The sequence below is a fragment of the Protopterus annectens genome, chromosome 7.part1, assembly GCF_019279795.1.
Source record: "Protopterus annectens isolate FY-2018-M chromosome 7.part1, PAN1.0, whole genome shotgun sequence".
NCBI lineage: Eukaryota > Metazoa > Chordata > Ceratodontiformes > Protopteridae > Protopterus > Protopterus annectens.
In genome coordinates, this window is record NC_056740.1 from 366,004,681 (window position 1) to 366,023,223 (window position 18,543).

At 36.7% G+C, this 18,543-nt stretch overlaps 1 protein-coding gene across 1 annotated transcript in view; it reads right to left on the minus strand.

Annotated features, from left to right (window-relative positions):
* Positions 1-7,276: 7,276 nt before the first annotated feature.
* LOC122807777 (pyruvate dehydrogenase E1 component subunit beta, mitochondrial-like) overlaps positions 7,277-18,543 on the minus strand; it is a 67,955-nt gene continuing 56,688 nt past the window's right edge. Inside the window, exon 10 of the mRNA XM_044078802.1 lies at positions 7,277-8,381. Coding sequence (XP_043934737.1) covers positions 8,230-8,381 — 152 coding nt within the window. The 3' untranslated portion in view covers positions 7,277-8,229. The remainder of the gene's footprint in view (positions 8,382-18,543) is intronic.

Sequence of the window (18,543 nt, forward strand, 5' to 3'; positions counted from 1 at the left end):
TCGAATGTCAGTATATCGAGACTATAAAGTCGAAGCTGCAGAATACCAAAACCGCTACAGTTAAACACACCATACACCACACTACAAAAAAAAAAAGAAAAAACACACACACACAAACATAAAAACAGAAACAAACCTACGTTACAAATAAGCAGGGGGGCAAGCCCCACTGCACCCCCCACATCCCCGCTACCAAGCAGTAAAAGACAGCAAACTCACAACCTGACATTCCACAGTCCCTCGCACACACACATCACATATACACACACACACACACACACACATATATATATATATATATATATATATATACATATACATATAAACACTAGCACATTCAACAGTTAAGCACTCATACTTTTACCTGCCTACTCTAACCGACACGTAGAACTTCCAAACACACTCACACACTCAAACACCTATCCAAAACCCTTACAAAATAGTCACTTACCTTAAATTCCTCCTAAATCCACACACTAAACCGGACACCATCTGCACAATACATTCCAGATCATGTACCGTTAAACCACATCCAGATTCACGGTTATGCACTTTCAGTGTTCTGAACATTCGACTTTATGGTCTCGAAATACTGAAATTCGATATTTCAGTATTTCGAGATTCTAAAGAGAATGTGTGTATGTGTATATATATATATATATATATATATATATATATATATATATATATATATAAAATCTGTATATATATATTACATTAAGGAAAAATTGCTTTTAAAATCGTAGCCCTTAATGTTAACAGTTTGAAGAAATTAGAAAGAATAGGAATTTTGGAACGGTGTAAAAAATAAGAATGTGAGATTTTCTTAGAAGATGTCAGATCTTTATCTCAAACAGAAAGAGATCAAACAGAAACATGACGGGGAAAATGTTATTTGTAATTTTGGGAAGGAAACTTGTTCTGGAATTCCTATACTATATAGAGACCAACAAAATTGTTAGATTTTACCTTTGTTTTAACAGGTAGAACTACAATTACTGATGTATGATGGAGAGATCAAGTAATTAGAATTATAGCTATTTATGCTTATGTAACTAAAAAGGAGAGGGAAGAGGTATTTAGAAATATCATTGAATATGTTATAACTAATATGGAAATTATTGTAGAAGGAGATTTTAATTGTAACTTGAGATGGCAGAAAAAGAAAGCATATGATGGTAAGTTAGCATGTGATTGATATTATAATATGTGAGCAATTAAGGATATGGAATCACAGTACATGGACATAAGGAGAAAAGAGAACCAAAATAGACTATTTTTGGTATCAGAAAGTTTTTCAGTTATGGAAGAAGTTGTTCTGATTTCAGGATTTTCAGATCATAGGGCAATTTGGACTGAAATAAAGGAAATCCTGAAATAAAGAAGGGACTAAAAAGAACAAATGAGGTGAAAATGGGATAGCGTGGGTAAAGAAGAAAAGTTGAGATTGTGGCAAAATATATGGGGATGAGAGAATTTTACAAGGACTGGTCAGAATAGTGGTAAATTTTAAACAGAAGTATAAAAATGCTACATGACATGGGAAAAAGAAAAAAAATAAATATGGAAATATAAAATATAAGAAGATAAATAATGCTATTAATTGTTTGGAAAGGAATGATAATTTTATTATAAAGGAACAAAAATTACTTGAATTAAATAAGAAACATATAACATCTATTATATAAGCAAAGACATTTTGCAAGGAAAAAAGAAAAAAATGCATTATATTTAAGTAAAGTCGTTAAAAACAGTGTTATGAGAGAATTGAAGGATTCACTGGGTAAATAATACATAACAGAAAATCCTGGAACTAGTAAAAGAATATATGAAGACATTACTTGAAGAACAGGGGGTAAAAAATTGTAAGAAATTGGAAGTTTATCCATTGTTTGACAGAGATAAAGATTTAGATAAAAAAATAATGACAGAAGAATTAGAGCAAGTCTTGAAAGTACTGAATTTAGATTCAGCGGCAGGACTAGATGGTATTGATTATATGACATATAAGGCTATGACAGTGGTTCAAAAAGAAAGGTTTATAAGTGTATTAAATGAATGGTTGGAATAAGGATTATATATAAAGAATTGTGTAAGGGTGTACTCAGATTTATAAGGAAAAAAAGGTGATAAAGGAGAATTACAGAATTAGGGACCAATAGTATTAAATAATATTGATAACATTTTCAAGAAAAATAAAGTATGTAAAATTTTAGAGGGGTATGCACACAGTATAAAAGGAAAAAGGGCTCATGATTTATTACTAATAATCAAGGAAATAGTAGATTATATATGGCACATAAATGCACATGCAAAATTAAAGGCTGAAGATTTAAGTAGGGCTTTTGATTCAATTCATCATTCAGTATTATGGGAACTATTTGAGGTTTATGTTGTTTGTCTTTCGTCTTTTTCCCGGTAAGGGGTCGCCACAGCGGAACTCCAGTCCGCTAATGATTGGCAGTAGATTTTTTACGAAACGCCGAGGTGCCAAGCTCGACGCTCAACCTTCAACGAAGGCACGCCCATTTACGCACGCATGTCTTTCGAACGCTACCCAATCGCAGGGAGGACATGCAGACTCCACACAAAAGGCACTCCCAAGCCAAGCCAAGAATCGGACGGGAGAACCTCTTGCTGTGAGGTAACAACGCTACCACCGTACCACCGTGGCATCAGTTGAGGTTTATAATAAGTGAAAAGATACAAAAGGTTTGTGTTACAGCTTATAATATGGTTAAAGCATTACTAAACAGGTGGTTTAGTGAAGATATACAGCTTGAGAAAGGTTTAGTATATTATTTGTGTTGGTAATGAACGTGATATCTATACAGATAAATAGAAGCATGGGATTGATGAGTTATACTTCAAATGAAGAGATAAAGATACCAATTATGCTATCATATGCAGATATTATTTTCACTAAAAATGAGGCATGTATAAGTAAAGTGATAAAAAATTTACAAGAAACTATTAAAGTAATAGGGTTTTTGATAAAGAAAAAAGTCAAGCATTGGGATCTGAAAAGATGATGGTGGAATTAAATTTAATATGACAAAAAAGATTCTTGGAATATGATTTGGAAAGCAAGATATTAGAGAAACTGTACAGAAGGAGAAATTACAGGAAATGAGAAATACCTGTTTATTTTGAAAATCTTTTAGATAGTCTTTTCAAAAGAAAGTGTATTAACTCGATTTTGTTAGGAAAAATTGCATATTTAGCAGGGGTTTTCAGTTTGCCTTTGACATTAGAAAAAGAATTGTATAATATTTTTTTCCATCATTTGGGGTTCCAGGTTGAACTTGGATAAAAGGGGAATTTTATATGTACAAAAAGAGAAGGGTGGAATAGGTTTCATAAATCCGATAGTATATAGCGCATCTAAAGTAATGAAATGCATAAAAGAACGATGGTTCGAATTAATTGCAAAATATAAAATGGAATGATTTAGTTTAACTCAAAAAGAAGGAGGGTTTATTGTAACAAAGAAATGGTTGAACATTCAATACACTGAATCTGCTTTTATGCCAGTTGCTGGTATTGTTAAGATTGGGAGTTGTAACTCAGATAAAAGGGGAATTTTCTATGTACAAAAAGAGAAGAGTAGAATAGGTTTTATAAATTCAATAGTATATAGTGCATCTAAAGTAATGAAATGCATAAATGACAATGATGGTTTGATTCTAACACAAATAACATCTATTTATCCTTTTGATAAAAAGAGCATTTGACCAAATGAACAACAACCATATATAAATATAAATGGGTTTCATTTGTTGGGTTGAATGTTCAAAACATCAAATGTACTTTGGTTGAACACTCGAAACACTGAACCTGCTTAAGCCAGTTGCTGATACTGTTAAGATTGGGAGCTTCTCCTTTTCCCAATTTAGTACAATCATGGAGTTGTTATATATAAGTAGTAAGAAGATATTTTTTTGTTCGATGCATTAAGGTTTAATGATTTGTTTCAAACTGTTGTGACATTGATGTAACACCATAAAAACCACACTGCGTGTATTAACATAAACAGAAAACCAACTTTAAATTAGCTAGTCCAGTTTCTAGGCAAAATAATGCCATCAACTGTAAGTATTACAAGGGAATAATAGACCTTCTGGGGTGGAGATGTCTTTGGCCTGCAATGGTCAGGCCTACCACCACCCATGAGTGGTTATAACAGGTACACCTCCTCAAACAGATAAAACCGTAAGAAATCTGGGTTCTTATGTGGACAACTCTCTTTCATTTCATCATCATATTTCCACCATAATGAGGAAATTCTATCTGGCCCAGTTAATTTCTAAGGCAATATCTTAAAGATCCAAACAAGTCATCTTACCACTTTATTCCTCTCTTATCAGACCCACCACTGAATACAATGCCCCCTCTGGTACTTACAAATCCAAGGATAAAGTTCAGCTGGAAAGGTTCCAACCATTTTAACCAAAATATAAGTTTTAAATACTTCAATTATCTGCACAGATTAGTGCAGCTCTCCTTATACTCAAGTAGTCTGTGGGCTGCTCTGTGGTGACCTGCATTGTGTTTTTCAAGCCACAAAAGACCTTATCTTATTTGACCTTTTATTTATTTAGAAAACCAGTGGTTTTGCAAACACCTGTACTAGGAACATGAATTCACACAAATAAACAATGCACACTAGAGAAACACTTTCCTATTACAACTTATTTCCAGCCTACGTTGTATGGTACCAGTACAGACCAAGTGAAGTACTACTTTGTCTGTCTGTAAGACAAAGTCTTGATGATTGGCTGGGTAGATATAAGTTTACAGCAGGGCTATCATGTATGGCCCTGCTTGATTTTACAGGTGGGCCACATTAAGTACTTATAAAGGGTGAGAAGAACTTTTAAGTGTGTCTGCTTACAGTTATATATGGCTAGGCTACTTATTTTCCCAATGATCACTTGCCTAGCATTGCTCCTATGTTTCTGAGAGAAACAGATGGACAGATTTGGATGATTCAGGACAGTAAAATGTTGTAAAGAACTGAGAATAACGGAAGAGGGTGAAGAGAATATGGCAGTTGGAGTAGGTGGAGATAGAAAAGCCGGACCGTAGGAGAGGAAAGAGGGGAGTGGAGGTAGTCAAGGTGGAAGAGGGGTCAGAGTTTATATAAAGACAGTTAAGGGGGAAAGATGAGTAAGGTAGTGATTAAAAGCATAGGTAGTGCTGTAATTAACAGATGTAAATTATTACTGTAGTAGTAATTGGGTTAGATTGGCTTTCCTGACTACTTTTGCTACATGGTAATCAAAGGATAGTGAAGGTGCCAAAATCTCTTACAACCTCTCCAGTCCGAGTGGGCTGCTGTTTATACTGCAAGCTACTGAGATTTTCTTAACCACAATGTCAATGCTATATCATTAATCTGTATGTTGTAGCCTTGTAGTAGTAACTTGGTATGAGATGCTGATCAAACACCACCATCTAGTTTGCAGTCACTGGCAAAATTTAGATTGCCATATGTCTAAGTTAGTAGTTTGGAAAACTGAGAAACAGATATGAAAGAGAAGCAGTCCCAGTACTGAGCCTCAAGGAATGCCACTGGTCACTTTTTTTGCTTTCTTAGGTGGCACCTGCTATTTTAACTACATGGGATTTGTCTGTCAACCTGCTTGCTAATCACCTTACAATATAAGGGTCTAAATTTATAACTACATTTCCAGGAAGATGAACAGTAAAGGCCGTGGCCAGATTAAAGTATTTTATAGGAACTGCATAGCCCCTGCAGCTTCATTGTCTTTCTCCAAGAAATTTACTACATTGAGAATGATATTCTCTGACAAAGATAATATTGTTAAGAGTTTAGAGCAGTGAGTTTTTTATATCACAGCTTTTGAATCAAATATAAGACATTCCATGGTTTTGCAAATTAGACTGGTTAGGCTGATGGGTCTTATATTGTCTACGATCAAAGCTGGGCCCAATTTATGGACTGGCATTGATAATGGTCTTTCCATACCTCAGGAACATACCCTGTGGTTACACTTAAGTCGAATAGTTTTAGGAAGGGCTCAGAAATGGTGTCTTTTTGTGATGCTGATTAAGCAATCAACCAGGTATAGTGTTGAGGGCCACAGCGAAGAGAGTTTCCTCTCTCAAGATTCCATAATAATCTTGTGAGACGAAAGGACCCTGGGAATTTGTGGAATTTACATATAAATACAGTAGCAACATCTTTAGGGTTGGAATGGGTAATACCATTATGAATTAATTCAGGGAATTGCTGTGTGTCATTTATTTAACTGCCTAATGTAGTAAAGAAGGATACAGATTATCCAGGTCTTCAGATGCTAATTTTAATGTCCTACTTCAATCTTCCTTAAAGTAACTTTCAGATTTTTGCTGCTGTTTTTCATAGCCTTTAATGGGATAAATCTCAGTTTATTACAGGCAATAATTAACTTTCTTTTATGACACAGCCAGTTACTCCTGGCATTCTACTACAGTGGCTTATTTTTTACATTTCCCCAACATATCTTGTTAGGGTTGGAACCACTTGCTTTATGCTACTTGCCATCTAACAGCAAGTAACAGCTGAGGCTATATGGGGGCTGGAATCTTGCTGCCGAATTTTGAGAGCTTTTAATAGGTCTTGTCTTTTTAAAGTCCTTGAATACAGAGGTGCTCACTGCAGTGGGTTTAAATGCTCTAAAGCAAGACTCCTGATTTGACTACAGACACAAGTCCGATGTTAGGAAGGATGACATCAAGCAGATTTTGACACCTAGTAGGCTAATTGTACAAGGCAGTTAGCATTTACTAAGTCTAGAAATCTTTGGGTGCACTCAATCTTTGAGAGAGAGAGAGAGATGATCCACTTAATTGCACTGTGTTTTCATCACTGACACAGTACTCCCTGTAATTTGTCTGAAGAAACTATTTATATTTGGATGTTTTGCTATTAATGGTCATTTTATTTTCTCTTTGTGCCTCCTTTTTAAGTCCAACTGGACCACCCAGGTAATAAAATAAAAATTAGCTGTCACACCCTTCAACAGTCCTCAGATGATATCTTGTCTCTTCATGCTTTGCACCTGCACATGGTATCCATTATTGTATATATTAAAACCTCAATGGCACAAAAGCAGAAGATAGTTACTACTGCATACTCTAAATGTACCCAATAAATCACCATCTTCACAGTGTGGAACAAACATTAAACCTGTTTGTTTAACCACTGGACCACACACATTAACAGTGAACATTTACTACTTCCCCAAATGAAAGTCTCTGCAAGCATCACTACTAGCATGTCATCACATTTTATTAAAATGGTACCCCATTTCACAACATCCAGGCAATCACTGTTAGACACTTTATTGCTTTCAGCGCTTTAACACTTGACCATTACAACATTATAAATCATATAAAAAAAGATGACAACCATGTTGCAAAAACTTTAACTTCTGGGGCCCAGAACTACTTAACAATTTAGATATATATTACAAATAAGTTTGCTTAGCACTTTATGGAGAGAAAGGTATTCAAACAGCACTTTCAAAATACATATCTGATAAAATGTAAAGAAAACAAAATAGCAGCAGTCACATCTTAAAATGCTAAAATGTAATATTAAAATGGATCAGGACAAAAGCCTTGTACAGAAATGTACATATAAATAATACATCTTTAAAAACAGCTCACCAGTGTGGGACATGCTTTCTAGAGAATGTTGTACATCTGGAAAAGTGGCCAGGTTGGGAGTTACATTTTCGGGCCCAAATCAACAGGCTGCTTCCTGAGGCAGATGCCATGGCAGATTTAGCTTGTTAAGGAGGGACAGTAAGTGCATAAAAAGGCATTTACAGTAGAACGTAGGCCCCACTTTGATACCATTGCACTCCAAGAAGAAAAAGTGCTCTGAAACCTGTGGCACAAGCCTTCTCTCAAACTGCTTAAAACCACAATTAAACTAAGTGGTCTGTGTCAGTTTGCGGTTGAGTGTGGGTTTGAAGTTCAATGGATAACTGTAAAATTAAAGTGGTTGCCAGGGGTCATCAAGTAAGTGCTACACAAATGTTTCCTTAAAATTTCCCCTGTAGAAAACTTTTTATGGCAAAGTGTTCATATACATGTACATAATAATAATATTACCACATTAAGATTTGCTCAATTCAGTTGCAACAATTTTTGACTAGGGTTCTTTTTTGACTTTTCAGTTGGTGCATACCCACTGTGTAAAGATTGACAACATAATTAAGTTTTAAGATTCAGTGTCTTCTTCACAGAAACTATAATGTCTTTCACTTGAGGTTGAGTATTTTCTTCAAATATTCTGGCATATGGCATAGGAATATCTGTACCAGTCACCCGAACGACTGGGGAATCCAAATAGTTAAATGCCGAGCCTAAAAGGGATGAGAATGAAAATTTATTTTACAGTTGTGCATATTTGTGCTGCAGCAGTCATAAGCAGTCTAATTCCTGAATCCCCCCATTTACCACAATCCAGTTATAGGTCTTGCAATCATAACTGTATCAGAATGCAATCCTCAAAATAATTTCTTAATTAGGTCACATGACTTCAGTTTAGTACACCTTACAGTAAAAGAAAGAGGAAACATGCAACATACTGAGATAAATGCTTTACAAACATATTATCCCTCAAATAATTACTGTTTGTTACCCTTCACCTACTTACTAAATTTGGCATTCTTCAGTCAGCTACTGTACCTGTCCGACTTCCCTTTCATCCTAATTTTCACATCTTACAGTTTTTATTTTGTTTTACACTTTGTTGACCTGGTTAGTCCTACTAGGCCAATGACCTTTTTTAGGGGATAACCAAGGTGATATTCATACTAAATAGGATTAATTTGACAAGAGCACCCAAGAACTTTCCTTACTTGTGAGTGGCACACATTTTGCATGAGTACTTCCAGTTTCCATTCCAGGTGCAGAGGTGGCCCAGAAAAATAGGGAGGCAGATGGAGAGAGGAGGAGATGGAGTGTTGAGACAACAAATAGTGAGACTGGACAATGTGCTCAGGATTCAGAGGAGATGTTTCAAAGAAATCTGTTTGGAGATGAGTTGGCAAATGCTGGATGTATAATTACAATCCTCCAGCCAGGAGAGTTGCAGGATGATTTAAAGAAATGGTGATGCAGAGTGAGACAGAAAATGAAGGAGACATTTCCAGGGGAGACCTTATGGAAAAAATACAAAAGCAGGATGCAAAGAATCTTGAATAGAGGTGAGATGGAAAATAAACCATATGCAGAGAATGTATAAGAAGGCAAAAGGGGAGTAACATAAAAGAAGGCAGAAGAAAGTGAAAAATGGAAGTATGTAGTAAGGATTCAAAATAAAGAAGACAAAGAAATGGACAAGTATAAAGTGTGGGACAAGGGCAAATGTCCAGTCTGGTGGACCCCAGCCATAAACAAATTTTACAATAAGAGGAGAAAGCTGTTACATGATAGAGCAAAATCCATAAAAGAGAAGACACCCTTGATCATTATTAGTAAAAAAATACGAGCACTCATAAAATCATCCAAGGCCAACTTTGAGAGAAAAATTGCAATAGATTCAAAAGACAATCATAAGGCCTTCTTCAGCTATGTTAGAAACCTGGGTGGAAACTCCCAGATATGCGCAGAATTAGTCCAAAATGATACAAAAATCACTGAACCCACAGACATTGCCAACATACTGGCAGACAGGTTCAGTGCAAACTTCTCCCCCCTCAGCCCCCAAAAGGAGAGATAACTATCCCAGCGGAGTGTAGCCTCCCAGACATCTCAAATGCGCAGGTGAAAGCTGCTCTCTCTAAAGCTAAAAACACAGCATCAATGGGACCGGATGGTGTCCCCGGCTGTGTGCTACACGAACTCAACGAGGAACTAAACCCGCATATAAGGCAGCTGTTTAATCTTAGCCTTACCACAGGATACGTGCCCAAGGAGTGGCGTACGGCAACTGTGGTCCCACTCCACAAAGGCGGTATCTCTACGGACCCTGGTAATTACCGCCCCATAAGCTTAACAAGCCTGGTCTGCAAAGCTATGGAGAGGATCATAATGGAACTCATAAACAAAGACATAGGGGACTTGCAGACATTGGACCCAACCCAGTTTGGCTTTGTTAAGAGCAGATCATGCCTTTTGAACTTGGTCGACTTCTTCGAAACAGTCACCAAGGCCATTGATGAGGGAAAGGCAGTCCATACAGCCTACCTTGACCTTGCAAAAGCTTTCGACACAATACCCCACTCGGGTATTATAGAGAAACTTACCAGCTTAAATGTAAACCCATATGTCACAAGATGGGTTGCAAACTGGCTAAAGGACAGAACCCACAGGGTTAGAGTTGCTGGCGCCATGTCAGACTCCAAGCCGGTCACAAGTGGTATCCCACAGGGCTCAGTCCTTGGCCCCCTGTTGTTCAGCATCTACTTCTCAAAAGTACAGGCAAACATAGGAGGACTATGGCTGACAAAGTTTGCAGATGACTGCAAACTGGCCATAGTGGAAAGTACATCGGACACAGATATCCTTCAGAGGGGTCTCACGGAAACTGATAACTGGTGCCAGAGCCATGGCCTGAAGTTAAATGCCAAAAAATGTATAGTCATACCCTTCGGGAAAAACAAGGTAACCCCAAGCTACCATATAGGTGGCAATCCATTAAGCACAGAAGAGGTTATCAGGGACCTGGGGACCCAGGTTGACAGTGGCCTTTCTTTTGACACTCACATTGCTAAAGTGGTTAGAAAGACCTTCTACATTGCCCACCTGATCATGAAGGGATTCACATCCAGATCAAGTGAGGTCATTGTTCCCCTGTACTCTTCACTTATCAAACCAATGATCGAGTACAATACCCCATTCGGGATGTATCTCACCCGACACCTGCAGCAATTAGAGAGACCCCAAAAGTTCCTCACCAAAAGGATAAAGGGACTCCAAAATCTGTCATATACTGCCAGACTGAAGAAACTCCAGCTCTATTCAGTCGCATACCGCCTGCTCAGAGGTGACCTGTGCCTGACATACAAGGCCATGTCCAACCCGGAATTAATGGACATGCTCCACCTCAAAAAATACAAATCTACCAGATCCACTAGAGCAAGCGACTTAAACCTTAGCACGGATATAAATAGGACATGCTGGAGGGATAGATTTGTCACCCAGAGACTCCCTATGCTGTGGAATAAAATCCCGGTCCATGTGAGGCAGAGCACCTCGCTGGCTCTGTTCAAGAGAAATCTTGACCGGTGGATGGGAGATCGTAGGTTTACCCCGGGTATCATCTCTGTGTCACTGCTGGACAGAAGCACAACAAACTAATGGGCACAGTATTTTTTAACATAAGGGGTGGCATAAGCCACAAAACTTTGGGCTAGGCTTATAAATGCCTTAGGGCAGATAGCCTAGTATAAACCTATGAACCTATAATAGCTCCTTTGGGCGTAAAAGCATGTGAGGCAAGAGCACTTATTTTATTAACAGAGACATTGTGTGACATTATATTTTAGATTCCTTTTTCAATGGAAAAACTTCTTGGAGAATATGAAAAAAAAGTCTGCAACCCATGGAATCTTTATGTGACAAAAGCATTTAACAGGAAAACAAAAACGAAAATTCATGTACAATTTTGAACACAGAGAGAGAGAGAGAGAGAGAGAGAAAGAGAGAGAGAGAGAGACTTTGAAAGGACATTTGAAAACTTTATATGTAAAGTACTGGACATATAAAAAGTTTATGAACTGGTGGTTGGGACTCTAATATTGTGTTAAAAATTGAAAGCAAAAAAAATTATACATATACCAAGCATGATAAATGAGAAGGGGAATAGGGGGTCATAAAGAACTTACCACAACCCAAAACTTTTTTTTTTTGAGGAAAAGGACATTTGATAAGAAACTGTGATAAAAGAAAATGTTATATTTGTCGGGAAATGGGACATGATGCAAAAGAATAAATTGAAATGTTATAAGTGTAATAAAGTTAAACATTTATGGATGGTTTGCAAAAATGAAAGGAAACAAAAAATGAACAAAGAAGAAATTTTAGTAGTAGTATAAAAAGAGAAATTAGATGAGAAAAAATAATAAACAGCACATAGAAGAAGGCTCTGAAATAACTGAAGACAAATGGGAGGTGGTAAAAGAAAAAGAAAGGAGATTGATGAAAAATAATGTGTACAACTATTGACTGGGGGATGGTATAATGGTTAAGGTGTTTGACTCACAGACACAAGGTACAGTGTCTGACTCTCACCTTTGGGAGGGAAATTGGCCAGGCTTAAATGGCCTATTAAGTAAGCTACCCTCGTCATTAGCTATAAACTTAAGAAACCATGAATCCAAGGAAAACAGAAAATTAAACGTTTAGAGTGCTTTCTGTAACTGTAAATAGCATTAACACAGTAAGAAGAATAGGGATTTTGGAGTGGTTTAATACATGTGCTGTAGATGTAATTATATTAGATGACACAAGTTTTTTTTTAATAAATGAAAGAAGAAGAGAAACTATGGGAAGGAAAGACAATGTGGAATTTGGGAAGAGAGACACATTCTGGAAAAGCCGTATTCTGTAGAAATACAGTAAATATATTAGATGTAACTTTAGCAAAAACTTAAAATGTAAAGAACTATACAGAATTATATCATCATATACTAATTGTAAAGGAAAGCTTATTTCATCAGATTTTAAACTGTAGTAATAAATATGACTATTATAATAACAGAAAACTTTGTGATTTAAGAGGTAAGCGTAAAAAGAAAGGAAAGGATACAAGAAAAATGTTACAAGTTATAAGATGTGGTAAGTTACAAACTTTGGAACAAAAATTCATGGACTTACAAAAGGGGTATGTATAGAACTAAAACAGATTATTTTACAGTAGCAGAAGGTCATTTTACAATATCGAAAGGTTGAGTTGTAGATGAAGGGGAGGCTGTTGAAACAGGATTTTCTGATTATTTTGTAATATGACTAGAGATAAAAGAAAAACAAGGAATATATAAAAATATAAAACAGGCAAAGGAATAAAAAGGATAAATGAGAAAGCATACAAACAAGGATTAGTAATACAGTTATGGAAATATCATATTACTATGAGAACATTTTATAAAAACTGGTGTGAATGGTGGATATTTAAGAAAAAATATAAAGTCAAAGTAAAGTTTATAGTCATTCAGAAATCATACGTGTAAAAACTGAATGAAATTCCGTGTCTCCGAACTCAATATGCAGACAACATATAGACTATTTTCACAGACATTTACACATATAACACCTAGCTATTACATCACAGACATGTAGGTAGACCAATATTGCACATAATTAGAAATACATTTTAACACTTTTTGAAGTGAACACTTGCATGAGACTTTTGTATTGCACAGGTACTTGGTTAAGGCATTGCATTGATTCTTGCACAGAAACAGACATTTGAGTATTGCACTGTAGACATTAAGAGTACTGCACTATGGTTAATTTACAAATTTGTAACATGTATTGCACTGAAAGCAGAGATATTTTACTGCATTGCTACTGCCCTAGATGACCTACAAGTTACAGTCATAGTGATTACTGCACAGAGTATTAGATGAGACTGGTAACCAGGTTAATGCACAATTTGAGACTGTTTCTACTGACCCAGGTGGACATCATGGAGTGTAGTGGTTACTAGAGTTCAGCAGCCTGATGACATTAGGGAAGAAGCTGTTCCTGAATCTCGTAGTTCTGCAATGTATGCTTTGGAAATGCTTTCCGGATGATAGATGCAGGAACAGTAGGTAAGCAGGGTGAGTGCAGTGTTTAATTATTCCTCTGGCCCTGCTGAGACATTTGGATAAGTACAAGTTGTGGAGAGGTACATAAAAATATTATGTACATATAAAAATGTTTTTTTACAGTGGCAATATGATGTGAGAAAAGTACAGAAAAATATAAAAGAACATATAACAATGCATTGGAAGATTTAGAACATGGTGATAGCAATAATTATATGAAAGAAATCAAGAAAAATGTACAAGAATTGTTATATATGCAAATATATTTTTACAAGGAAAAAGAAGTATCGAGTCACTTAAGCAGAGTGGTAGAGGAAGACAGTCGTGTAAATGAGATACATAAACGTAAAAGGATAAATAGAACGAACTCAGGAAAACATCATGAACAGTGAAGTGAAATATGTACAAGAAATATTTATAGAAAAAAAGGTAGTGAAAAAAACATGGGAAGTAAAAAAAAAGTTAATAGTTAATATAAAGAGGAAAAAGATTTCTTTGAATGAGCTAGATAAACTTTTAGAAGTAGAAATAGATTCGGCTGCAGGACCAGATGGAACAGGGTATGAAATGTATAAAAACGTAAGGGATTAGCAAAAAAATGTAAATGAATGGTTAAATGAAGGTTTTATGTATTATGAATTGTGTATTGGAATACTTAAATTTACATTGAAGGAAAACAGAAAACAATTACAAAAATGGAGACCAATAGTACTGAATAACAATTACAACAGCTTTATGAAAATACAAAAGAAATTTGAAACTAAAAAGGAAATTATAAAATATAACATATATAGTATAAAGGGGAAGGGTTGTCAAGAATTATTGATAGTAAAATTGTGGATGATATAAATAGGAAGAAGCGAAAGTCATTATAGGAGACCTTAACAAGGCATTTCATACAATTGGACATGAAATCTTATGGGTAATAATAAAAGAATATAAGTGATAAAGTTTGGAAATTATTACTCTGTGCTGACATACATAAAGTAAAAATACTTGTAAATGGCTGGTTAAGCCAACAGGTGCATATAAAGAATGGTGTAAAACAGAGGTGCCCAAGGATTTGTATGCTCTTTGTATTAATTAGTTATAAATGTGACTGCATGTGAAATACAGTACAAAATGAAGGAGTCGGGGTATACAAGACCCGAATGGTTAAGAATTCCAGTTTTATTAACATATGCAGATGACATAAATCCAAAAAACAAAATTTGGATAAAAGAAGTAATTTGCACAGGTAAATGTCTAGATGTGGTAAGGGTAGCTTTAAAGAAATAGACATGTAAAGATTTAGGTGATGTAGTAAAGATAGGGGGTATAGATTTTTTGCAATGAATGGCATTTCTGTGTTGAGTATAAAACTTGTGAATAAAGATGCAAGTAGAATTCAATGTGTCAAAAAACAAACATGACTTTTCTGGAGAACATATAAATTATCATTGTGAAGAAAGGCTTATTTGATAAATTCACTACGGACAGGAAAAGTAGCATACTTAGCAGGTGCATTTATGTGAAAAAAAAAAAAAAAAAATCACTACTGATGGGAAAAGTAGCATACTTATTAAGTGTATTTATTTTGCCAACAGTAATTGAAAGGAATTACTGCACATACGGTTTTCATTTATATAGGGTTCTAGATTAAACCCAGTAAAAAAAAAAAAAAAAAAGAGTTGTGTATGTAAATAAGTACACTTTTATCTGCTCTTTTTCATATAGTACTGCATTTAATTTATTTGTGTTTCTCACCGAATATTAACTCAACTGAAGTTGTGGCTGTGTTTCTATAGTTAGTTCCATACCCACCCTCCCTGTTCTTGATTTGGTGTTAATGTTGGTGGCTTTGAAATTGCCCGCCCCTCTTGTAAATTTGTATTTGGATACTCCTTCTGGGCCCATCTCATTTGCTTACTCAACTGAGTGCAGTGAGATCATATTCTGATTTCAGGCACTCCTACTGTGTACAAAGTGAGCATTTGGGAAGGACAATCCCTGTAGCCTCTTAATCTTGCTCTGTTCCCTCCCTCAAAAAAAAAAAAAAAAATTAAATAAATAATATTTAATAATAATAATAATAATTCAGCTGCTCTTACTGTAACTGTCTTAGTCACTGTTCTGCGTGCTGTTCACTCGCTCTTACTCTGCAGTTATTACAGCTTGTTAGTAGCCTTCTAATTTACTGCCTTCTGCACTTGTTTTTTAGTCATTTGTTAATTTAATTGCATTTATTTAAACTGTATTTGCCGTAATATTGCTACACACTCAAGTGTGCTAGCCTGCACTGCAATTTGAATTGTATTTACTGCTATTTTAGCTGCTTTTCTGTATAAGAAAAAATAAATAAATTCTAAGTTTGTTTCCTGTCTTTCCTGTAACTAGTCTAGTCCAGATACAGACTTGCTGTATCCAGGACTGTTGGTAAGCTTCTGAGCCCCCCAAGCCTGTGTTGAAGGGAAGCCTTCTAGCTTATCAGTGGGAGTGGTAAGCACTAGGTAGCCTATCTCCCACGTGAAGAGTAGGTTTTGGCCCAGAAATTGTAGTTCATTTGCCATTTGGGCAATTTTTCCATCTGTTTCGACTTTCTGGTTTAAAAGCTCGCGTTTGCATTTGGTCCCCGCCTTTCCTGTAACTAGTGTAGTCCAGGTACAGATTTGCTGTATCCAGGACTGTTGGTAAGCTTCTGAGCCCCCCAAGCCCTTCTGTGTTGGAGGGAAGCCTTCTAGCTTATCAGTGGGAGTGGTAAGCACTAGGTAACCTATCTACCACAGGAGGAGTGGTTTCTGGCCCAGAAATTATAGTTTATTGGCCGTTTGGGAAGCTTTTCCATCTCTTATAACCTTCTGTTTTAAAAAAACTATGTTTGCACTTGTTTCCTGCCTTTCCTGTTACTAGTCTAGTCCAGGTACAGATTTGCTGTATCCACGACTCTTTGCAAGCTTCTGAGTCCCCCAAGCCTTTCTGTGTTGGAGGGAAGCCTTCTAGCTTATCTGTGGGAGTGGTAAGCATTAGGTAGCCTATCTACCACAAGAGGAGTGGTCCCTGGCCAAGAAATTGCAGCTAGTGGCTGTTTGAGCAGTTTTTCTCCATCTCTTTCAACTTTCTGGTTTGAAAGCCGCATTTGAGCTTATTTCCCGCCTTACCTATAACTAGCCAAGTCTGGTTACAGAGTTGCTGTACCCAGCATTGTTGGTAAGCTTCTGAGCCCCCCAAGCCTTTCTGTGTTGTAGGGAAGCCTTCTAGCTTATCAGTGGGAGTAGTAAGCACTAGGTAGCCTATCCTCCACGGGAAGAGTGAGTTTTGGCCCAGAAATTGTAGTTTATTGGCCGTTTGGGGAAGTTTTCCATCTCTTTCAACTTGCTGGCTTAAAAGCCTGCGTTTGCACTTGTTCCCTGCCTTTCCTGTAACTAGTTTAGTCCAGGTACAGATTTGCTGTATCCACGACTCTTTGTAAGCTTCTGAGCGTCCCAAGCCTTTCTGCGTTGGATGGAAGCCTTTTAGCTTATCAGTGGGAGTGGTAAGCATTAAGTAGCCTATCTACCACAAGAGGAGTGGTTCCTGGCCCAGAAATTGTAACTATTGGCCATTTGGGCAGTTTTTTTCCATCTCTTTCAACTTTCTGGTTTAAAAACCGCACTTGTTTCCCACCTTTCCTGTAACTAGCCTAGTCCAGATACAGAGTTGCTGTATCCAGGACCGTTGGTAAGCTTCTGAGCCCTGCAAGCCTTTCTGTGTTGGAGAAAGCCTTCCTGCTTATCAGTGGGAGTGGTAAGCACTAGGCAGCCTGTCTACCACAAGAGGAGTGGTTTTTGGCCCAGAAATTGTAGTTTATTGACCATTTGGGCAGTTTGTCCATCTCTTTCAACTTTCTGGTTTAAAAGACCACATCTGCGCTTGTTTCCCATCTTTCCTGTAACTAACCTACTGGGAAGCACTAGAAAGCCTTACACTGATACAAGCCTTCTAGCTTAGAAGAGAGACTTTGGAATGATTAAGTATCAGTTTTCTGTATTTTCTTGCTCTACTTAACTGTTTTCCGCCTAAACGCCGATTTTCCAGCGTGGTGATTTAAAAGCTTGTTTTTTTTTAACATATTGTACTTATTTAACTGCTTGCACTTTTAAAAAGTCATTTTTTTATTTAAATAATTTGTTTAACTGTTGTAGGCTACACACTAAAGTGCGATAGCTTTTTCTGATTGTTTGTAGTTGTTTAAAGTGGTTTTAAGTGTATTTTTTACTGGTTTTTGCCTTAACTTTTCAAAAAAAAAATTCCTTGTTTCCTGCCTTTCTAAGCTAGTATAGTCCAGTTTTCAGGCTAGTGCTGAATTCAGGGCTGTGTTACAAGTTTCTGAGTTGCCCATACCTTACTTGGATAGAAGGAAGTTTCTCTGTTCACCTTTGAGCAGCCTATCTGTCCCTGAAGGAGTGGTTCCAGCCCAGAAGTTAGTAGTTTATTGGCCATTTTGGGCTAATTTCTATCTCTTTCATTTCCCTGCTATAAAAACCCCATTTGCACGATTTTGCATGCTGGGCAGCGCTGGTTAGCTAGGGTTAAATTATTCCCGGCTCCACTAAGTTTCGTCTTCAGTTTTTCCCTTGAAACTAGTCTAAACTCTCAACCTAAGCACTCAAAAAGCATCCTACAGCCCAGCACTTGCTCAAACCTAATAGCAAGCACTAATATACCCTGACACTTGACTGCCCAGCAGGGCAAGACTCTTTATTCACCCCTCACCAACCAAGCGACTAAGCAGCTCACCCTACTATTCAGA